Below are 19,851 nucleotides of genomic sequence, written 5' to 3' on the forward strand. Positions count from 1 at the left end.
TTCATCTCTTAGTCATATTAGCTGAGGTGTTCATATGTACACAAACATACATATTATATATCTTGAAAGACTTGATAAAAAAAAAAAAAAAAAAAAAAAAAGATTATAATGCTTGTCCAAATCTCTCAATACACTGTATACCACGGCACACCTTTTTTTGTGCAGCATGACTAATCATGCATTACGGTACTAAAATTTCAACAGGGACCCATTTAACCTCTACTTAACTCACAGCTCTAGAGAACTGAACTTGGCTAATAGGATTTTATGGCAATTCACATTAAATTTAAAAAAGGATCTGGGTGTTAAGGCTACCGCATTAATGCTAAAATGTGGCCATGTTGTCGGCCAGCTAAAGATCCAACCAAAGAATTGTTAAAAGCGTTATCTGGTTAAAGTATATTTAATTCAATCAAATCCAAATATATGCCATTAACTAATAGGATTGCTGTCTTGCAAAATGTACAGTTTCAGTGCACTGTAGTGTGGCCATTTGACTCCTACCAACTGCATTTCCTCTGAATCAGCCATTCCTTACCAGTGACCTTAGTAAAAACTACCCAGATGGAAGAGTCCCTGAAATGAAAAGTATAACATCCAGCTTCAAATAGAAGCCCTACCACAAAAATAAGCCCTAGCTATGCTACGTAAAAAAAAAAAGGCAATACTCACCTAGCATGCGCCGTCCGGGTCCTTCCCGCTGGTCTACGGGCAGGCTTGCTTGCAATTGACAGCGTCGAAGGAAACATCTCTAGCTGGTAACAGGGTTGAGAATGCCACCTTCAGCAAGAGATTGCTCTGATTGACTCTCGATAGATAGACTAGATAGACTTTGATCCCAGCTATGGGTCCAGAAGTGCAGTCTCCGTCACAATTATAGGACACTGGCAGTTAAGTGGTTTATGTGACGGTAGGACATGCTGTCTGCCAGTCATATGACCAGTTGTCTGGATGTATACACCAATGAACTCCTAGACTCCCATAGCGTGCTGTGTAACGTAGCCATCCGAGTGGGGCTGCACGTCATCTGTTCTTGCAACCTCAGATTGAGTTGTGTGTCAGGGGCGGAGGAACTGCTAAGAAGAGTGCACTATACTGTGTAGTGCTGAAGGGACCTGAATGATGTCACGTGGGGGCGGGCTGTAATCCAGCACAGTCAACAAGGACGTGTAGCACGTGGGAGAGGGCGAGGACCGGGTAAGAAAGTTTTTTCTCTCATCGACACACTTAAAATCTTAATTAGAGATGAGCGAGCACCCCAATGCTCGGGTCCTCGTTATTCGAGACGAGCTTTTCATAAAATTCGAGAGCTCTACTCGAGTAACGAACCCCATTGACTACAATGGGAGACTTGAGCATTTTTGTATGTGGGCCACCGGGTCCCAAGCTCTTTTTTGTTTTTGGTTCGTGTGTTCTCTCTCTCCAGCCAGCCAGCCCAAAAATTTGATGTTGACAAGCGCGCTGCATCGCGGCGGCGAGGGGCCAAAACAGGCACGTCACAGCAGGGAGGAGCCAATAACTGGGGCGGGGGGGGGGGGTGGGTCGAACAAAGCGTAATGCTCATTTGAGTACCGAGCGCCATCGAGTATGCTAATACTCAAACAAGCATCAAGCTCGGCAGAGTATGTTCGCTCAACTCTAATCTTAATATATGTACGCTGTGATACAACCCCTTTAAAACACATTATACTTTAATCATTTGCTGGGCATATTGTCATATATTTCTTTCTTTTGGAAAACAATTTCTAGTCTTATCTCTCATTCACAGTGTTGAGAAATCTTGCATTAAGATCTATGATATGGTTTCTGAGAATGTACAGCCCTGCTGTATTTACCCAAACAAATTAAAGTATCCCACGGGGCCTCAGTGATTTGCAATGTTGCTTTGCAGCACTAGTGTCTCAGTTTAAAAATCTGACCCCTTCCAGCATCTACATGGAGCTGGCATGGGTTTCCACTTGGTATTCTGGCGTTGCCTCATGCTCCAAAAATATGGCGATAGTTGGCTTTATATTAGAATTGGAGCTAGTGTGTTTGGGCGGCTAGGGAAATGTAAATGGATTCCAACAGGGGACATAGTGTAATTACATTTTCTGTACATTGGCGCTATAAAAGCAACATGAAATAAAACATACAAAAAAAAAAGTCAGGAAAGGCATAGTTCATTTGCTACACATGCAGGTAAAAAAAAAAAACTCTTACTTTTCCTTTTCAATTTCCATAGACAGACGTTTCATATCTGTGTCCTTGAAATCATAGGGCATGCTGTCACCGAGCATGCTAAAACTTGGCACATCGACAGGGGGCACAGAGCTACTGCTAGTTCCTGCTGCTTGCTGGAAAAGTAATGACTCATGTTTAGAAAAATTGCATGTTTTTGAAAAGACCAAAAAAAAAAGGTAAAAGTACACCAAAATTGCAATTCTGAACTCCTGAATTATTTTCAGTTAGTAGTGGAATATTGCAGCATTTTGTGCTTCTGCTGTCGGAGAATGCTAATGTTCATGATTACTGTGAAACTTTTAGCATCCTTACAGGTGCAAACGATATCCTATACTTACACTAGCTGGCCATAAATATAAGATAGCTGCTGAATGAAGACACCCCTGATGTCCCTATAAGCATGCATACTCGCCTGAGCATGCATCTTTACTCAATAGGGCAGAGGGAGACAAGGCGAAGCCAAACATCTTATCCGTTTAGCTCTTGAAGGACAAACGATTGGCCACGGTGAAATCCATCGGCTGTCGTCAGATACCGCCATTTATCCTAGGTTTATGGACAGCTTTTTGCTTTTACAAAGTAACACAACTGGAACACTGAATAGAAAAAAAAACTACATTCCTATTGTACTCTATACTTTTTGCAATGCCCTGACAAACAACCTGGCCTCTGGCTCGTCCACAAATGTATTGTTTAAAGGAGCAGGGATGGTCTGCTTATATGTTGCTTGGTAAAGACAATGCACAGTTTTGTAAGCAATTTACTTTATTGCTTCAATGCATCTACAATGAAAAGAAAAGCAACCTTGCAAAGAGTCTTCATTAAAGATTTCTTACCATTTTGTGACTGCAGCTGCTATGTAGACGTATGCATCTCCATAGTAACAGACAACAAACATTACGTAGTCTGATCCTGCAGTCAGTGATAATCCCCTCCATTTGTGTCCTACTTCTTCCGAACAAATATATTAGCAGGATTTAGGGGGCAGACAGAAGTGAGTATGACTGCAGGGTCATACTAAATAGAGTTTATTTGTTGCCTGTTACCATAGGGACACAGAGGTCTGCATAGCAACAGTATTTAACTTTTCATTCATTTTTGATGCTTTGTAGGGAAAAAAACAAGTTATTGCAAAGGTGTATTGTTATACACAGTCTGTTTGTTTTTGTAAAAAAGTAAAAAATAAATAAAAATAATAAATTGCATATGATTTTTTTTTTATACCTGTTTTTATTGAGAGACTGTCGGATCCTACAAGCTCCATAAACTAAAGTTATGGGCTCATGGGAGCTGAAACACTGAAACAAGAAATGTATCTACTGTACTTGCACTGCTGGGTATTCCTCCACTGTCTGCTCTCTAAGCCACAGTTGCATGTAGATCACGGACTACATAAGCATGCAAAAAGAATGACAGAACTAGTCATCTCATTCTACAAGTGGATCAATGTAGTCTGCGCTCTACATACAGCCGCGACTTTGCAAGAGGAAAGCAGGGAAATGACAAAGAGCGTAAGAATAGTCGTAATCCTGGATTCAGCAGTTCAGCTGCTAGGAGCCTATAACTTTAGTTTATGCTACTGACAGATTCTCTTTGAAAAGACAATTTTTGCCTTTTTTTCCCCCGAATAGAGAAGCCAATGGGAAAGTGCCATAAAAAAAAGACACATCCCCAAGATTGCTACAATTTTTAAAAAAAGTCACAGATCTAAAAACTGCCACCACACAAAAAAGCAACAAAAAAATACTGTTTGCAGTGCATTTCATAACTGCCTTTTTGACCAACAGCTAACATATGGGTAGTTTTTGTGCCACAAAAAAATGAAGAAAAAAAAACAACTCTGGAGCTTTTGCAAAAGCGAATGTGAGCGACATCAATCCTAAGCTGCCAGGTCTGTCCAAGTCAGGAGTTCAGCTCCTGAGACACTTGAAAAGACCAGCTTTTTTTTGCCCTTTGGATTTTAATATGGGACCAACCAGATGGAGACAGATACGACTGTAGTGCTGCCAATATTTTTATGAAATTCACTATCAATATAACCCTGAAGGATTACCCTGGTGTAGATCATATATCTGAAATTAAAAAACTTACATTCCCAGTGGTGTAATAAATGTTTAGGAAATGCACTCCTTCACTGGATCGTCATTATGGACTGTCAGCACTTAGGAAGAAGACTGCTGAATTAATACTTTTTAAACTACAAACATGATTTTTATTTTTTTTTTTGCACGGATGAAAAATGCTGTTCAAAGAAAAGCAATTATAGGATAAGAAACAAAAATTTACTCTTTCTTCGCTTCTCCCTTTTGAACTGAGCCTTGAGATCTGCCAGATGTAAAGAATTGAGGGGATTGCAAATCGTTGCTGCTGAACGCCAGACAACATCTAGTATAGAACATGGAATAAACATTTAAAGAGAATTCTAGCTTTTCTGTAGACAGCTGAGTTCTCTTGAGGTGTTCTGCTGGAATCCGCACCTCTCTGTCCAGTAGTGCCTCTCAGTGAATCTTCAAATACCAGCAGTAATAATTTGCTGAGTAATTTCACACAGCAGGAGATCAATACAGTTTAAATGCACATTTGTATTGGTGTCTTATTAAAGTCAAGTGTCTAGCCATCTTACACTCCAGCTTTGTCTACCCGGCCGCAGATCTTCCGGGGGAATAGCTGCTTAAACTACTGTCATTCTTTTCTCCAATAAATGCATATATGTGTCATGTACTGAAGACATCACCTAGCAAACACAAATACCGAAAAACTCTACAATAGGGGTACGTTCATATAACTTAACAGAAAACAACTTAAAAACACAAGACTCCAGGGTTTTGTCTGACTCCCCTTACAGACATTTCATTGCAATTTCTAGTTTGTAACTTCAGTCTCCTAATTTACCAACGGCTATGCGTAGAGTACAACTTAAAGGCAATGTTTCGTCAGAAAATCACCTATTGTACGAATAAAGTTTTTATGTTAAACATACACTTTGGATTGTTAGACCGCCATGAGGCTTTTCGAAGAGTCTGGAATCCATGGGCGAACTATATTCTGCACTCGCAATATGACAGATCCTTAATTTCCTTATAAATCTTGACAAAATATTTCTATACTACTCTGCAGGATGTGTTTTGGATGGTAACCCTGCGAGAGGTGTGACCCCCCCCACCCCCCACCCTTTCCCCCTTTTACCTCCCCTCTACCTCCCTCCCCACTTCCGTCTCCCTATAAGGATCCAAAAGAGGCCCTGGTCAGGCCACTAAATATCCAAGATATACAGAAATCCCCCCATCACGTATAGAAGTATCATTCTGACTCACGATGACCAAATGGGGATTCGTTAACAAACTGTTTAATTTTTCTTTTTAAAGGGATCCACCATTCGCAATAGCTGAGGGAAACGGCTCACCATCTCCTCTTCCCTGCACGAAGACCTCTGCATAGCCTACAGAAAAAAAGCAGAACAATCTTCCATAGAAGTCAATGGGTCATGTCCTGTCTATTGTGTAAATGGCCCACGAGTTCTGCTGTGAATGCCGTTAAATGCAGCGCAGGTAAGCTGACAGTGGTGGTGCCAAGTTCCCATAACTTCTAAAACTAGAACAAATGGGGTTGGGGGCACTGCAGATGAGTGACAAATAGTCTGATTAGTCTATTCGATGGGAGAAAGAGAGATAGCACAGCAATTGGGGACAGAGGACCACTATCGACCAGACATTTAAAGCGAAAGTATCACCGTTGTTTTTTGTTTTTTTTTTATACCGGTAATTAAAACCAGATACTGAAACATTACATTTTCTAATCTGCTTTTATTTTCCAATTGTAGAATTTATATATTGTCTATACATGACTATGAGGGAGGCCATCTTACCGGAGCTGCATTCAACAGTATTTGGAGATGTGCTTTAGAGCAGAACTAATGGACCATTCACATAATGGACAGGGGCTGATCTATTGACTTCTATGGGTGACTGCTCTCTATATGGGGAGGAAGGGAGTTGTGACCATCTTCTATTGTGAATAGTGGATCGTGTGTTACCTTTCATTGTAATCCAACATATCCAGAAATCCCCTATCGCGTATAGAAGTATCAATAGATACTGTGATGAGAGGACTGCTAAAAAGTTGTTTTCTTCTACAGAACAGGATCGCACTATTACTAGGCTCAATGGTCAGCAGGAAAACTGCAGGATTTGAGGATTTTGTAAACATTTTTAATACCACCTACAATTCTTTAAAAACAGATTTAACATAAAAACTTGATTTATACAATAGGTCATTTTCTGAAGACACATTTCCTTTACCGCGTATGGATAGAAGTGTCGTGACTACAATACCAGAGGGTTCACTCTTGGCTACCAGCAAACAACTATATAAACTGGTTTAAAAGGCTATAAGAAAATCTATATACTAAATCATGAATACATTGCACACAAGATAAAATAGGGATAATATTCTCTTTAAGAACCCTGAAGCAGCTGGATAGAATCGCTTGCTTCCCTACAGTGTCAATCATAAAGTAGATTTTTAGAGTAATAGAAGCACTAACCCCAGTAGGATTTCTGGTGAACAATATAAGCTGAAACTAACTTTTGATTAAAAACAAGTACATAACTTTATAAAGGCTGAGAGCTCAGATATTAGGTTTTGCTACTGAACAAGTCACTCACCGTGAAAGTCGTTTTGCTAGAAATGTCCGATAACTTTTGTTTGGCTCTACGTTCAGACTCACGGGCCTCTTGTAAATCTTGCTTTAGCTGCTCCGCTTCTTTAGTCCTTGGAGAGGAGAAGAATGATAACAGCAAACATTAGTATAATATAGTCTAACCGAATAACGTCTTTAAATGGACACTAACTTACATACAGCTTTTTTAAAAATCATTTTTAGGCCGGCTTCTGAATGGCGAGAAAATAGCGCAATTTTCACATGATGTGAGAGGGGGTGAGAACGCATGATTATGAAGCTAAGGATTTTCCATAGTTTCATTCTGAAGTGCAATATTTTCACTCCTGTGATGCTACATAAAAAAAATAAATAAAAAAATTTAAAAAAAAAAATCGCAGCATGTCCTATCTTTTTGCAAAATCGCCAATTGTTTTAAATGGGGACGGCAGCAGCAGTGCCAGCCCCATTAAAGACAATGAGAGAATGTTGTGATTCTCTGCAGCAGCTGTGTAGGCTGCGCTGGGGAATTCCTTCAGCTCCGCAGGGATGCGAGGCTGCTTCCATGTAAAAACGCCTCACATCCGAGGGTTTTTAGAAGGATTGTGAGGGCGATATATTATTTTTTTTTGACATAGTATGTTAGGCTGAAAAAAAGACACATATTCATCCAGTTGAGCCTATTACCCCTCCAATGATGATCCAGAAGAAGACAAACACCAATGAAGTAGAAGCAAATTTTTCTCATTTAAAGTGAAAAAAAAATCCTCCCTAACTGCAGGTCTGGCAATTGGAATAATCCCTGAACCAACAACCCTTCTGAAGCAATTAGCAATTAGAACATAACATATTTAGGCGCTCAAGAAAGGCGTCCAGGACCCACTTAAACCTGACGAGAAAAATGACATCCGCAGGTATTTAACTACCTGCGGGTGTCCAATGCATGCCTATGGGGCGCGGATCCGCGTGCGGGAAAAACGCTGTGGATTTTAAGCCCGTGGACATGAGGCCTAAACATTAGCTCCACCACAAACAGGTGACTTTTATCACTTATTCTCTGACATGAAGGGCAGCATTTTTGTCGGCATTAAAAAACAGACTTTGCGGATTATCAGTGGCTATCAGTTGTATTACATTGCCAGCCAAGTGAGCCATTTGAAATGCTGGTTGGAGGACAGCCCGTTGCCTAACTCTGGAGCCCATTTAGCACATTTCCTGAATATTCCAAGTCTTTTGCCGGTGTTGCAATTCCCTGCTACAATAACAGGAAAGATGCTACCCATTCACAGACTGGCGACACAAGTCTGGCGCCAGGCTAAGGCTGCTGGCGGGTTTTCTGACATAGTTGCGGATATACCACTGTGGAGGAACCCTGGGCTGCGGGAGCTATTGCCGCTGGCTGACCTTGTGACGTGGGAGCGATGCAGTATAATCTGCCTGGGTGATCTTTACAACTCTAATGTATTGTTATCTTTTGAGCAACTCCAAAATCAATACCAAATACCTCGATCTACTTCTATAGGCATCACCAGATACGGCACGAGCTACAGATGCAATTTCCACCTGTGTGTAGTAATATATCCCACTACCCCCTAATAGGACTTTTGCGGTCCCAGGGACTTATTTCAACAATATATTCTCATTTAATAACTTCAAAGGCCCCACTTAAGCTCTTTTATTGAGGTCACCATCACTGCGTTCTCAGGCAGAGAGTTCCATAGCCTCACTGCTCTACCAGTAAAGAATCCCTCCTTCCTTATCCAAAGGGAGATGCCTGATTCCGGCACTAACTGAAGACACATTTCAAGGAAGTGTGGGGTCTATGGTGCGATTCCTCGCTCCCTCTTTTCCCATCACAATCGCTCTGCTCGGTTATATCAACTCTGCGAAGGGCATTTCAGTAATCAGCAGATGCTGGAGACGGGTTAAGGGACCTGAGTGTCATTCTCTGTTGGCTGACTGAGGTGGTCTGGTCCTCTGGATCGTGCTGTAATTGCTATATACTGTAACGACGTTACGTTTTTTGCTTCTCCAATATTCATATATAACTCTGTAATGTTAATGATTTGACATGCTGTTTACTTTTAAATAAAACGATTTTAAAAAAAACAGGCTTTGAAAAATGTGGGTAAAATGTGTGCGCTTTTGATCAATATTAATTATTCTCAGTGATGCGTTTTGATAAATGTTAATACATTTTACATGTGTATTTTTCCAAGGACATTTTTGGTGCGTTTAATGCAGACAAAAACTCTGCCTTGTAAAATCACCCTTAGGGCGCTTTCACACGACAGTTTTTATGTTCCGTTTTATGTGAGCCAAAACCAGGAGTGGGTCTAAAATACGGAAGACATGCAAGTCTTTCCATTATACTTTCTCTCCACTCCTTGTGTTGGCTCCAGAAAAATGAACATAACTGTCGTGTGAAAGCGCCCTTAAGGCACACTTTCACATTAGGCAGAATATTGCACTGTCAAACTCCACAGGTCTAAATGGGGACTTTAACGCAAAATTGCCTACAGAATTCTGCCATTTTCAGTTCTGCATCAAAATCTACACGACAGAGAAAGGGAGGGACAGAGAAAGGGAGGGACAGAGAAAGGGAGGGACAGAGAAAGGGAGGGACAGAGAAAGGGAGGGACAGAGAAAGGGAGGGACAGAGAAAGGGAGGGACAGAGAAAGGGAGGGACAGAGAAAGGGAGGGACAGAGAAAGGGAGGGACAGAGAAAGGGAGGGACAGAGAAAGGGAGGGACAGAGAAAGGGAGGGACAGAGAAAGGGAGGGACAGAGAAAGGGAGGGACAGAGAAAGAAAGGGACAGAGAAAGGGAGGGACAGAGAAAGAAAGGGACAGAGAAAGGGAGGGACAGAGAAAGGGAGGGACAGAGAAAGGGAAAGAGACAGGAAGGAAGGAAGCTGTTTTCTTAATGTCTGTCTTATATGCTCTGAAAGGTGTGTCAAATGCTCTTCCACTGGCGATGATTTATTCAGGCCATCACTTATGTTTTTCATGTACATTTACCTTCGCTCAGATTCTTCTGCCATTTTTAGTGCTAGCATCTCAGTCTCCAGCACCTTTTGCTCCATTAGCCGCTTTTCCTCTTCACTACGAATAGCAGTGGCTTTGATCCTCTGCATCTCCTGCTCAGCCTCAGCGGCTTTCTGGGCAAGCAGTTTGGCTTCCTCCTCTGTAATCTGAGCCTTTTCTGCTAAAAGGTCAGCCGTTTCTTCCGATCTCATCTAGAGAAGAAACATACAAATATTGGCCCCATGGAATCTGAACATTGGAACTCTTATTATACAGAATATTTCTGAATTATCCCTGAGCGAAGCCCAAGGTTTGATGCCCATCTACATAGAACTCCAGCATTTCTTTATAATGTAGGATTGAGAGGCTTCACTTTATGCCTTAGCTGCAGGATGCAATCAGCTGCACTGATCCACAAGTAGTAAAGATGTTCAAAGCTGGAAAGCTACTGGAGGGAAGTGTTAAGCCCTATTTACAGAACTTACCATATTACACTTCACACAGCCCAATTGGTATGCGTACTTGGATATGTGGATGATATTTCATTAGAAGAAGCGGAACAATTAGCAGTCGCCAGGACGTTGTACGTGGCAAAAAAAATTAAATTGCACAATTCTGGCTTAATGACAAACCACTGTCAATCAGGGAATTTGTTGCAAAGGTTAATAGGCTGATATCATTAGAAAAATGGGTGTATTGAAAAAAGCAAATATATAGGCAAAATGGCTTGGTACATCTGGTTTAGTTTCATCTCACTTGTTAAGGGATAGGACTACAGTATTTGCCAGGTACAATACTTGTGATCTACTGCCAGCTGATGAATATGGTAGCTTGCTGGATTCAATAGTAGAGTGATGTTATAGTGTACAGGTTAGGTTGGGTCATTGAGAAGGGATATGCATTGTATCAAATCGTATATATGGGCTACATCTGAAATAAGCCTGTTCAAATAAGATTGCACCACTTGGAGACACAATTATAATAGGAATGGACATTGAAATTCTCCTTGCTTATGTATTAAAATTTGCATAAAACAATAGACAAATAACAGCAGAGGTTGTACAAAGTCACTGCAAAACAGTCACTATTTCAGAAAAATATTGCAGAGCTCCTATCACAATCTTACACAACTGCTGTGCTTTTTTGCCATGATTTTGCTATACACCTAGCACACACAAAAAAAAACAACAAAAAACTCAAAACCAGCTTGGAGGCAGACAGTGCTGTCCACATTGCAGTGGCCTTGGTTGGTACTGCAGGAATAGCTCCCATTGCATTCAATGGGAATTGTACTGCAGTACTAACCCAGTCTGCTGTAATGCAGACAGCACCATCTACTTCTAGCCATGTCCATTCCAACAGTAACCTGGTAAACACCTAGTCAGTGGGCATCCCGAGTGGTGGATCCAGCTTATAAACTACTGATGACCTATCCCCAGTTTAGGATCTGTGATATGTGCTTGCCTCCAGCTTAAAAGGTCTATGGGGATAAATCCTAAGCAGATACTACCGTTTATTAAGAAGGATGAATAAAGATGGCATCTCGCCAAAGTCTGAGACCCTTCAATTCTGTAAGATAAGAGGCCATATTCACCATTACCATCTCCTATTAACATACCAGCACCTTCTAGGTACACCACACAAAGTACTACCACCCTATACTCCCCCCTCAAGACAAGACAAGCATACTTCCTGTAGAAATAGTAAGCATGAGCATTCAATATTGTTGGCCAAAGTCATCAAGGCTGCAATCCTCGTCACTGGTGGTCAATGTCTATCAAGGCCCAAGGCTGCGTTTCCTATGTGGCATTCATCTGGCAGTTCTATGGCTTTTCGAATGTGCTTGTTAAATTGCACATCAAAAACACTGCAGAAAACTGATCAAATTTTAATCGCAAAATACAGCAGTTTTGCAATGCGGTTTTAAGACGATCTGCCTCCGTAGTTGCAGTACACTGAAATCATGTGGTTTTTAAGCAGTGCTTCCGATGTGCAATTAGCATGCAGTTCAGAGCGGTTTATGGCCGAACACAGCCTTACACAAAATTTAGAACCAAATGTGGAAAAGAGATATCCATTAGTTATTTAAAAGGAAGGAAGGAGGTGTTGTTACTGACACTGGGGTGGGTTAAAGGAAGGAGGTGTAGTTAGCTCAGCAACTCATCAATAAGCATGACTCTTCTCTTCTGACGAACAGCCGGATGACTCTTCTCTTCTGATTTGTATGCGGAGCAGGATAACTTCAGAACCCAACTGATAATTGTCATGGGCTCTTTACGAAAAAAGTGAGGATTAGAAGGGATTTGATTTTTCATCTACTGTCAGCCAGTGAAGTCAGCTTTGGGGTGAGATGATGCTGACAGGTTCTGAGCAATTTCTATTGTTGACCAATGATGAGGATAGGCTATCTATAGTTGATCAGCTTGGGTTCACCACTCGGGACCCTGGCCAATTAGCTGTTTTGACACCCATTTTCAGCGCCCGAACATAGCATAAAGAGCGGAAGCACATAGCTCCAAACTGTGTAGTGGCTGGCACAGCTCCCATTAAAATCAAAGAGAGCTGCGCCTGCAATTACTAGCGCTGGCCAATACACAGGGTCACAGCAAATCGCTTGCGCTTTGTACATTGTGTTGGGGTGCTAAAACCCAACTATTAATGACCTACCATGAGGATAGGTTATCAATAGAACTTGCTCTGAACACCCTTTTAAATAGCTGTTCTCAGCAGGACAAAGACAAGCCACAAAGTTATAGTGAAGTGAGCACAGCTACAAAATACAGATTGACAGCCACCAGGTGTGTACAGGACAGACCTACCACCATGAAATCAACAGTATAACAAAAAAAAAAACTGATAAAGGGCTCAGGTAAAGAACGAAATCCACTTTTTTTGCATTTCTAAACAGAACCTGTCATTTTGCAGCTTAATGTAATAGAAGGCATTAGTGAAGGCGGATAAATGAAAAAGAATTCCAAAGATGTTGGAACATTGAATAATTTGCACGCTACTCTTCTCCCATTACATATGGACAAATATAATGATTAGCAGGCTCTAAAACAATTTGTGCCAATGGAATACTATGATTACTACAACAATTTGCCATAATCAGGCACAATGTTTCAGATAATGATAAAGAAATGATAAACTTTTTTTACATTTTTATTGTATGGCTTTTAGATTTAGAAATGTTGCAGGCATGATTAGAGAGTGTACAAAATTCAATTTCACTGTATGCTATAGGCTTGGCGAGTTGTGAAACTTTCAGAAAAAAATGGACTTTAATCATTCTTTTCCCGAGCCCTTCTGATACACAGACAGCCATTCATGTTGTTCTGAAGCAAAGGAAGTCGTACTGGCTTTTAGGCAAGTATTCCAAATAAAGCGTCAACAGGGCATGGATATTGGTCCACCACTCATCTGTGTATTATTCAATCTCACCCAATGTGTGTAAGCAAAGTTACAGATAATACTAAAAAAAGATGTGCATATACAGGGACAATACATACAAATTAACCCCTTGAGTGGCACGCCCGGAAAAGTTCCGTGACGAGCTCCACTGCTCATAGCAACATAGCCCGGAAGATTTCCGGGCTATGTATCACTATGGGAGCTGCAGAGCACAATGCCACAAGCTGTGACATTGTGCTCTGCCTGCACAGTCCCACAGAGAACAAAGCAAGGGCTTTGAAAAACCAGCAGAAGATATTGCCGACATGTCGGCAATGTCCTGCTTTGTTTACAGGTTGCCATAGAGACCATCGGCTTGTCAGAAGCAAGCCGATGGTCTCTGTGGCAGGGAGAGCTTGGTGCTTGGCTATCAGAGGACAGCTAGGTACCTGCTCTTACAGCAGAGATAAGAGAAAACCTCCGATCTCTGCTGTGTTAACCCCTTACATGCTGCAGTCTATGTGACTGCAGCATGTAAAGGGCTGTCACTGCAGCATGTAAAGGGCTGTCACCATCGGACCCCTGGAATGTGATCAGGGGTCCTGATGGGTCCCTGTGGAAATCCCCTAAAGGGACAAAAAAAAATAAAATTTAAAAAAAAAAAAAAGTAAAAAAATTATTAAAAAAATTAAAAAAAACACTGGTCTCCCTTTACTTTGTAAAAAATCAAAAATACAATCACACATGTGGTATCCATGTGCGTCGTAATGACCCAGAGAAGGAAGTTAATACATTATTTAACCCCTTAATGACATGGCCCCTTTTTTCTTTTTTCCACATTTCTTTTTTTCCTCCCCCCTGTTTAAAAAATCACAACTTGTCCCGCAAAAAACAAGCTCTTATATGGCTGTGTCAATGGAAAAATGAAAAAGTTATGGCTCTTGAGACGCAACTGCAAAACTAGTTGAAATTCAATGATTAGACCATTTTAAAAAACCTGCCCTGGTGGGCACGACAGGGTGGTAGGAAACCTGCCACTCAAGGGGTTAAGAGGGAGACTTCTAAAATAATGTAAACATTTTGAATGCACTCACAAGAGCATCATTGGCCATCTGTGCCTCATCCTTCAGCTGGAGCAATCTCCTCTCTAACTCGTCCCGTGTTCGTTCCGCCTCTTCTCGCAATTGCTTTTCACGTGCTAGTCTTTGGCGTTCCATCTGTAACAAAGTAATAAATAAAAAGTGAACATAAAAAGTTTTAAAAACTATAATTTGACAATTTCCTAATTGAATTTTTCACTTTTGATTGGATTTTTATTTTCAAAAACACTTGGAACTGCTGAAAGAAAGAAATGAAGGCGAGCAACTGAAACCTCAAGGTATTTTTAGTTTCAAAGGTTTTTATGGTGTTTTATACATATAATAAGCTTATAACATTCTTAAGTCCCCTCGCAGGGGGTCAAATATCACCATAGAAAATAATATATGCCTACATTAGCTAATAAAGCACACGCAAAAAAAAAAAATTTTTTTAAAAGGGTAAGGAAAAGGGGTTAACATGGGGCTTTTAACCAATGGGTCGTCAAGAATCCACATTGCTGCTCAGGAACATCTATATGACGTATGTAATTGGTTTCTGGCACATGTAGCTTTAAATGATGGGGGTATAAGTGTCATGGAGGCGGGAGCTATGGAATGGATAAAGTGGAATATTTGATAGATTCTCAGATATTCTGGGTAGGTGGATGAAACATGGCTACAAACTTTGTATAGTGTAAGGTTTTGTTTTATTATAAAAATGTCGTAGGGTGGTTATTTGGTCCAGCAATTAAAATGAGCTAGGTCTTGGCTTGGTGGAAATTGCAGGTTGGGGAGTATTGGTAGCATGGAGGAGATCCTGGAGGAAACATTGTGCTTAAACCGGGCGCTTCTCCATAGCAAGAGGGAGTGGTATGAAAGTAAACTCATTTGTTATAGTCCCGGGGGAAGTGGCCCTATAGAGCAAGTCAAATATGCTATGTTGTGTGGATAAATGCGATTTTTCTCCATTTCCATCCATAGACTTCCTTTTGAGTCATCAGACCCCACTACCCATTGGGCCATTCGGGCCGCCTTATAATATTTGACTATATTGGGCCCTAACAGACCTCCCAGTCGTTTATGATGCATAACTGTGCTTAATCCTCGCTCTTTTGTTGGCCCATATAAATCTAAATATGTTGCGCTGGAAGTTGCGTAAGATAGATAAGGGAATGGGTATTGGCAGACATCTAGAGAGATACAATATACGTGGCAAAGTGGTCATTTTTATTGCATTGATTCTACCTATCCAGGACTTCAAGGTATTTTTACTACAGTAACAAGAAATATTGATTTTATTTTTTTTAAAGGGCACTTTGATTATTTTTTAAAATTCATTTATTGTGTAGCCATCTCTTTTTATATCTAAGTGGGCTAGTGTTACCTTGGTTAGTTATTCCTTTCTCTCTGAAACTCCTGGCCTTCTTCCTCCGATGATCAAGTGATCTCGATTCTGACCGAGCCAGATTTACTTGGGGGGTTATGGATTCATTTTCTAGTCAATTTCACAGCCTGTGTGATGCTGTTACATGGATCTATCACTGAAACTGTGTTAAGGGGGACACAGGCACTCCTGCCACAGTTACTGATGATGATTACACAGCTCCTGTCACATAGATATAATAGAGGAGATCACAGTTCCTTCTCCTGACTGTATACTTATGGACTATAGCTTATTTAAGTGAATATAAAAAGGTAGTGATAATTAAACTATGCCCCCTGCAGGAAGAATTGTATAACCTTAGGTAATGCTGAGTTCATTGCATCATGGGATAGATGCAAAAATGAAAGTAAAAAAAAATCTAACTCTCAAGGAGGTTGCACTGCAGGGAAGTACCTGAAATACACAGAGGAGACTCCAGAGTGTGACATGCAATCAGGTAAAAGGAGGGCAGGCATGGGAAAATGTGTTTTCACTGGAGTGGCCCTCTAAAATAACTAGAACTGCCAATCTGCAATGTAGTCCATAACTCTGCAGAGAGCAATTTCTAGAATAAGGAGCATCAGGAATCTGGCCTGACTTAAAATTTAGACTTTTTACTGCATTCTGTGTCGGGGCCACATCACCTCCGGTGGAAGAAGTGGAGAACTACAAAGCAATAGAAGATACTGCAGAAGCCCGGATTTTCTTCAAAACCTTTGTGCAGATTGACATTTGACTTGCTTGCTAGAGAACAGGGAGCAAAAACTTTCTATGACCACGGTGAATTTACACCAGTCTTGCAAATCAGTTAACAATTAACCCTTTTCAATCCACTTTCTGTCTAAAGACATTCTGATTGAAGGCTGTACAGTTCTGATGTCGGAAGACGTCCAGCAGGGAATTCTTACTGTAGATTACTGGCCCCTCTGTTGTCGGGGGCCTCTCCAGCATGTCCTACACTGCAGTACTGGCTCTAGCCCGCAGATGGCGCCATCGTATAATGGCAGAAAGAGTAAGCCCCCTAGGAAACCCTGAATCCAAAAATGGATTGCAAAGGGTTAAACTTGCATTTCATATAAATCAATTGTATACACAAATGTATAAGATAGAATGGCATATGGCTATACTTCTGAATCAACATACCTATTCATGACCATTCTCAATTTCCACATGTAGTTAATAAAACCACAAGGGTTTGTGCATTCAGCCCTAAAGACTGTTAATACTGAACCCCCACCCACCCAACTCTCTAGATAGTCATGTTGGCAAGCGCCTAAGAAGAGACATTACATAGAGAGGGGAAAAATCAGGTTTGTACTTTGTTGCAGAGCTTTCTGCGACTGAAATAAAAGTAAAAAAAATAACTTAATATTTTTTTTTTCCTTCTAACTATGCTGCCATTGTTATATGCACTGAAGGGAAGAGGGATGGTTAAGGCCGGCGGCACATGAATGGGTCAGATTCCACAAGCGGGAGCACGTAGTGGAATCCGACCCTGTGCTAGGCCGGTGCCCGTACATACCTTTCATTAATTTAAAATATAAATTCCTAAACACAAAACATTTTGGCATACGTAGTAGTAGCGAGTTTCTAATTGACTACATGAATATCAAGTTAGAAGCATTTTAAATGGATGGCTATAAAACGGGGACAGTTATTTAAGAGTAAGACCAGAAAAAATTATTATTTATGCCCTTTAACCCTATGCAATCCAATTTTGGATTCAGTGTTTCCTAGGGGGTTTTCTCTTTCTGCCATTATACAATAGCACCATCTGCTGGCTAGAGCCAGTACTGCGGTATGGGACATGCGGGAGAGGCCCTTGACAACAGAGGGGCCAGTAATATATACAGTAGGAATACCCTGCCGGACGTCTTCCGACGTTTGAGCTGTACAGCCTTCAATCAGAATGTCTTCAGACGTCAGACAGTGGATTGGAAAGGGTTAAAGGAATAAAAATGACAACTTGAAAATAAAGCTTCCCCACAGTAATCCATTCCTTCTTCCACTCTCTGGGATACATTTCCTACTATTTAACACCTAAAGGGTATCTTGTATAGTTGAGAAAGAATATAATACAACTTGCTGTGAGAAACAAAAAGACATTACATTTTAATTACTACGAAACGTTAACATACAAGTGGTTTATTAAACTAAAATGGGAGATTTATCAACGCACTTACAGTTCTGACATAAGAACGCTGACAAACAACATTTACGTGACGCCGGCACCACTTTTTTTTGCCACATGCAACTGTCAGAAAAAGCAAGAAGCGCTTCAAAGTCACAAGCGGTATGAATAGCCAGGTCCACCCTAGCATTTATTTTAGCCTGTACAACATTCATCAATCGTGTCTCTCCTTTCATCCTCTAGAAATCCAATATATATTGATTCCCTAACAGCATTTGAGACTACATATTTAGTCCAGAATGCAAAACACTTCAAGTTTTGATATTTTCTCCGCAAAGAATGCTGGGTGATTTCAGGTTGGAAGCCTACAGAATACTGAATATAGCTGAGGGGTATAAATACAGTCTGTAACTCAAGAAAAGTACCCGGTATACTCGAGAGCATCGCTTTTTTCGAGTACCTGCTGGCTCATCCCTGAAGATTTGGGGGGGAAGGTGGGATCCCGGGAGGAGAGTGAGAAAGATCCCTCTCCCTCCCGATCCCCTCTGCAACCCCCCCCCCCCCTCCCCGAATCTTGAGGGACGAACCAGCAGGTACTCAAAAAAGGCGATGCTCTCTCGAGTATATCGCCTTACCGAGTATGCTCGCTCATCTCTAATTTTTACCTATACATAAATTGGAAAAGGATGTCCCAAAAGGTGGAAATACAGTTTAAGTAAAAAAAAAAACATTAACTTATTTTGATCAAGTACTGTATTTACAGCAAGTACAGACTAATAGGAAAGTATCTGCGGGGCTTGCAGTTTCAAAGAATATTCGAAGAGTGTATACATAAATAATCATTAAATGAATAGCAATTTAATATTATAAACAAGCTTGTACCCTTGAATTACAGAATGTGGCATGAATGCCCTTGATATGTGCAGTCCATCCATATTAGCACAGACTGACGGGTCATTTTGTCTTGCCCCGTTCTGCATACTCAACTCTTTTTGTGACCATCATTTTGATTTAAAGCTCTATAGGTAATGACTTCACCAGATGAACATGTCAGCAATGTAAAGCTACATTCACCAGTCTCTGGTTGACGTACAAGGTCACATCTTTACTGAACTGCAAAAGTCTTTTTTTTTTTTTTTTTTTTTTTTATAAAGTAGTTCTAAAAAATTTTTTCCCCCCAAATTTGCATCAATGGAAAATGTGATTTCCCAACCACATGGAAAATTTACCACTGCTGCATTTACCGGTACGTGCCATTTTCCTGGCTAGTATTTTTTCCCATTAAAAAAAAAATCAATAATGGAAAAACAGACAAAAAAAAAAAATGCGACAGCCATGTAATGTCTGGTTCCTGCTTAAAAATATCAGACTAGTCAGACATCAGAATAATTGGCTATGACCTACAAGAGTATGTTCACTTGCAGCATGTTGTTGCAGAAATTTCTGTGACTCAAATATACACTCAATTGTCAAAAAACGTCAAGTACCAGGAAGGAGTTGTTGGAATCTAATAAAACTTTCTCTGTGTGATTGTAACGTTGATATAAGTGATTGCAATATCAGAGCAAAAGAATAATTTATGGTGGAAAATTGAACACGTGAAGGGAGGCACTAGGACCCTGTTGGGTCACCTCTAGCTTGTATACAAGATGTGATACAAGGGTGCATGGAGGCTCTAGTACCCTGTTGGGCCACCTCTAGGTTGTATACAAGATGTGATACAGGGGCGCATGGAGGCTCTAGCACACTGTTGGGCCACCTCTAGGTTGTATACAAGATGTGATACAGGGGCGCATGGAGGCTCTAGTACCCTGTTGGGGCACCTCTAGCTTGTATACAAGAGGTGATACAGGGGCGCATGGAGGTTCTAGTATCCTGTTGGGCCACCTCTAGCTTGTATACAAGATGTGATACAGGGGGGC

The 19,851-nt window shown here is 40.8% G+C and overlaps 1 protein-coding gene across 5 annotated transcripts in view; it reads right to left on the reverse strand.

The window, feature by feature from the left end:
- NF2 (NF2, moesin-ezrin-radixin like (MERLIN) tumor suppressor) overlaps nt 1-19,851 on the reverse strand; it is a 93,841-nt gene that overhangs the window by 30,086 nt on the left and 43,904 nt on the right. For all 5 annotated transcript variants that reach the window (XM_066603795.1, XM_066603796.1, XM_066603793.1 and 2 more), the window contains 4 exons: nt 14,391-14,513; nt 9,901-10,118; nt 6,888-6,993; nt 2,203-2,336 (listed from right to left, as the gene is read on the reverse strand). In XM_066603795.1, the coding sequence (XP_066459892.1) occupies nt 2,203-2,336; nt 6,888-6,993; nt 9,901-10,118; nt 14,391-14,513 (581 nt within the window). The remainder of the gene's footprint in view (nt 1-2,202; nt 2,337-6,887; nt 6,994-9,900; nt 10,119-14,390; nt 14,514-19,851) is intronic.

Source organism: Eleutherodactylus coqui, chromosome 5 (assembly GCF_035609145.1).
Source record: "Eleutherodactylus coqui strain aEleCoq1 chromosome 5, aEleCoq1.hap1, whole genome shotgun sequence".
NCBI classification, from domain to species: Eukaryota; Metazoa; Chordata; class Amphibia; order Anura; family Eleutherodactylidae; genus Eleutherodactylus; species Eleutherodactylus coqui.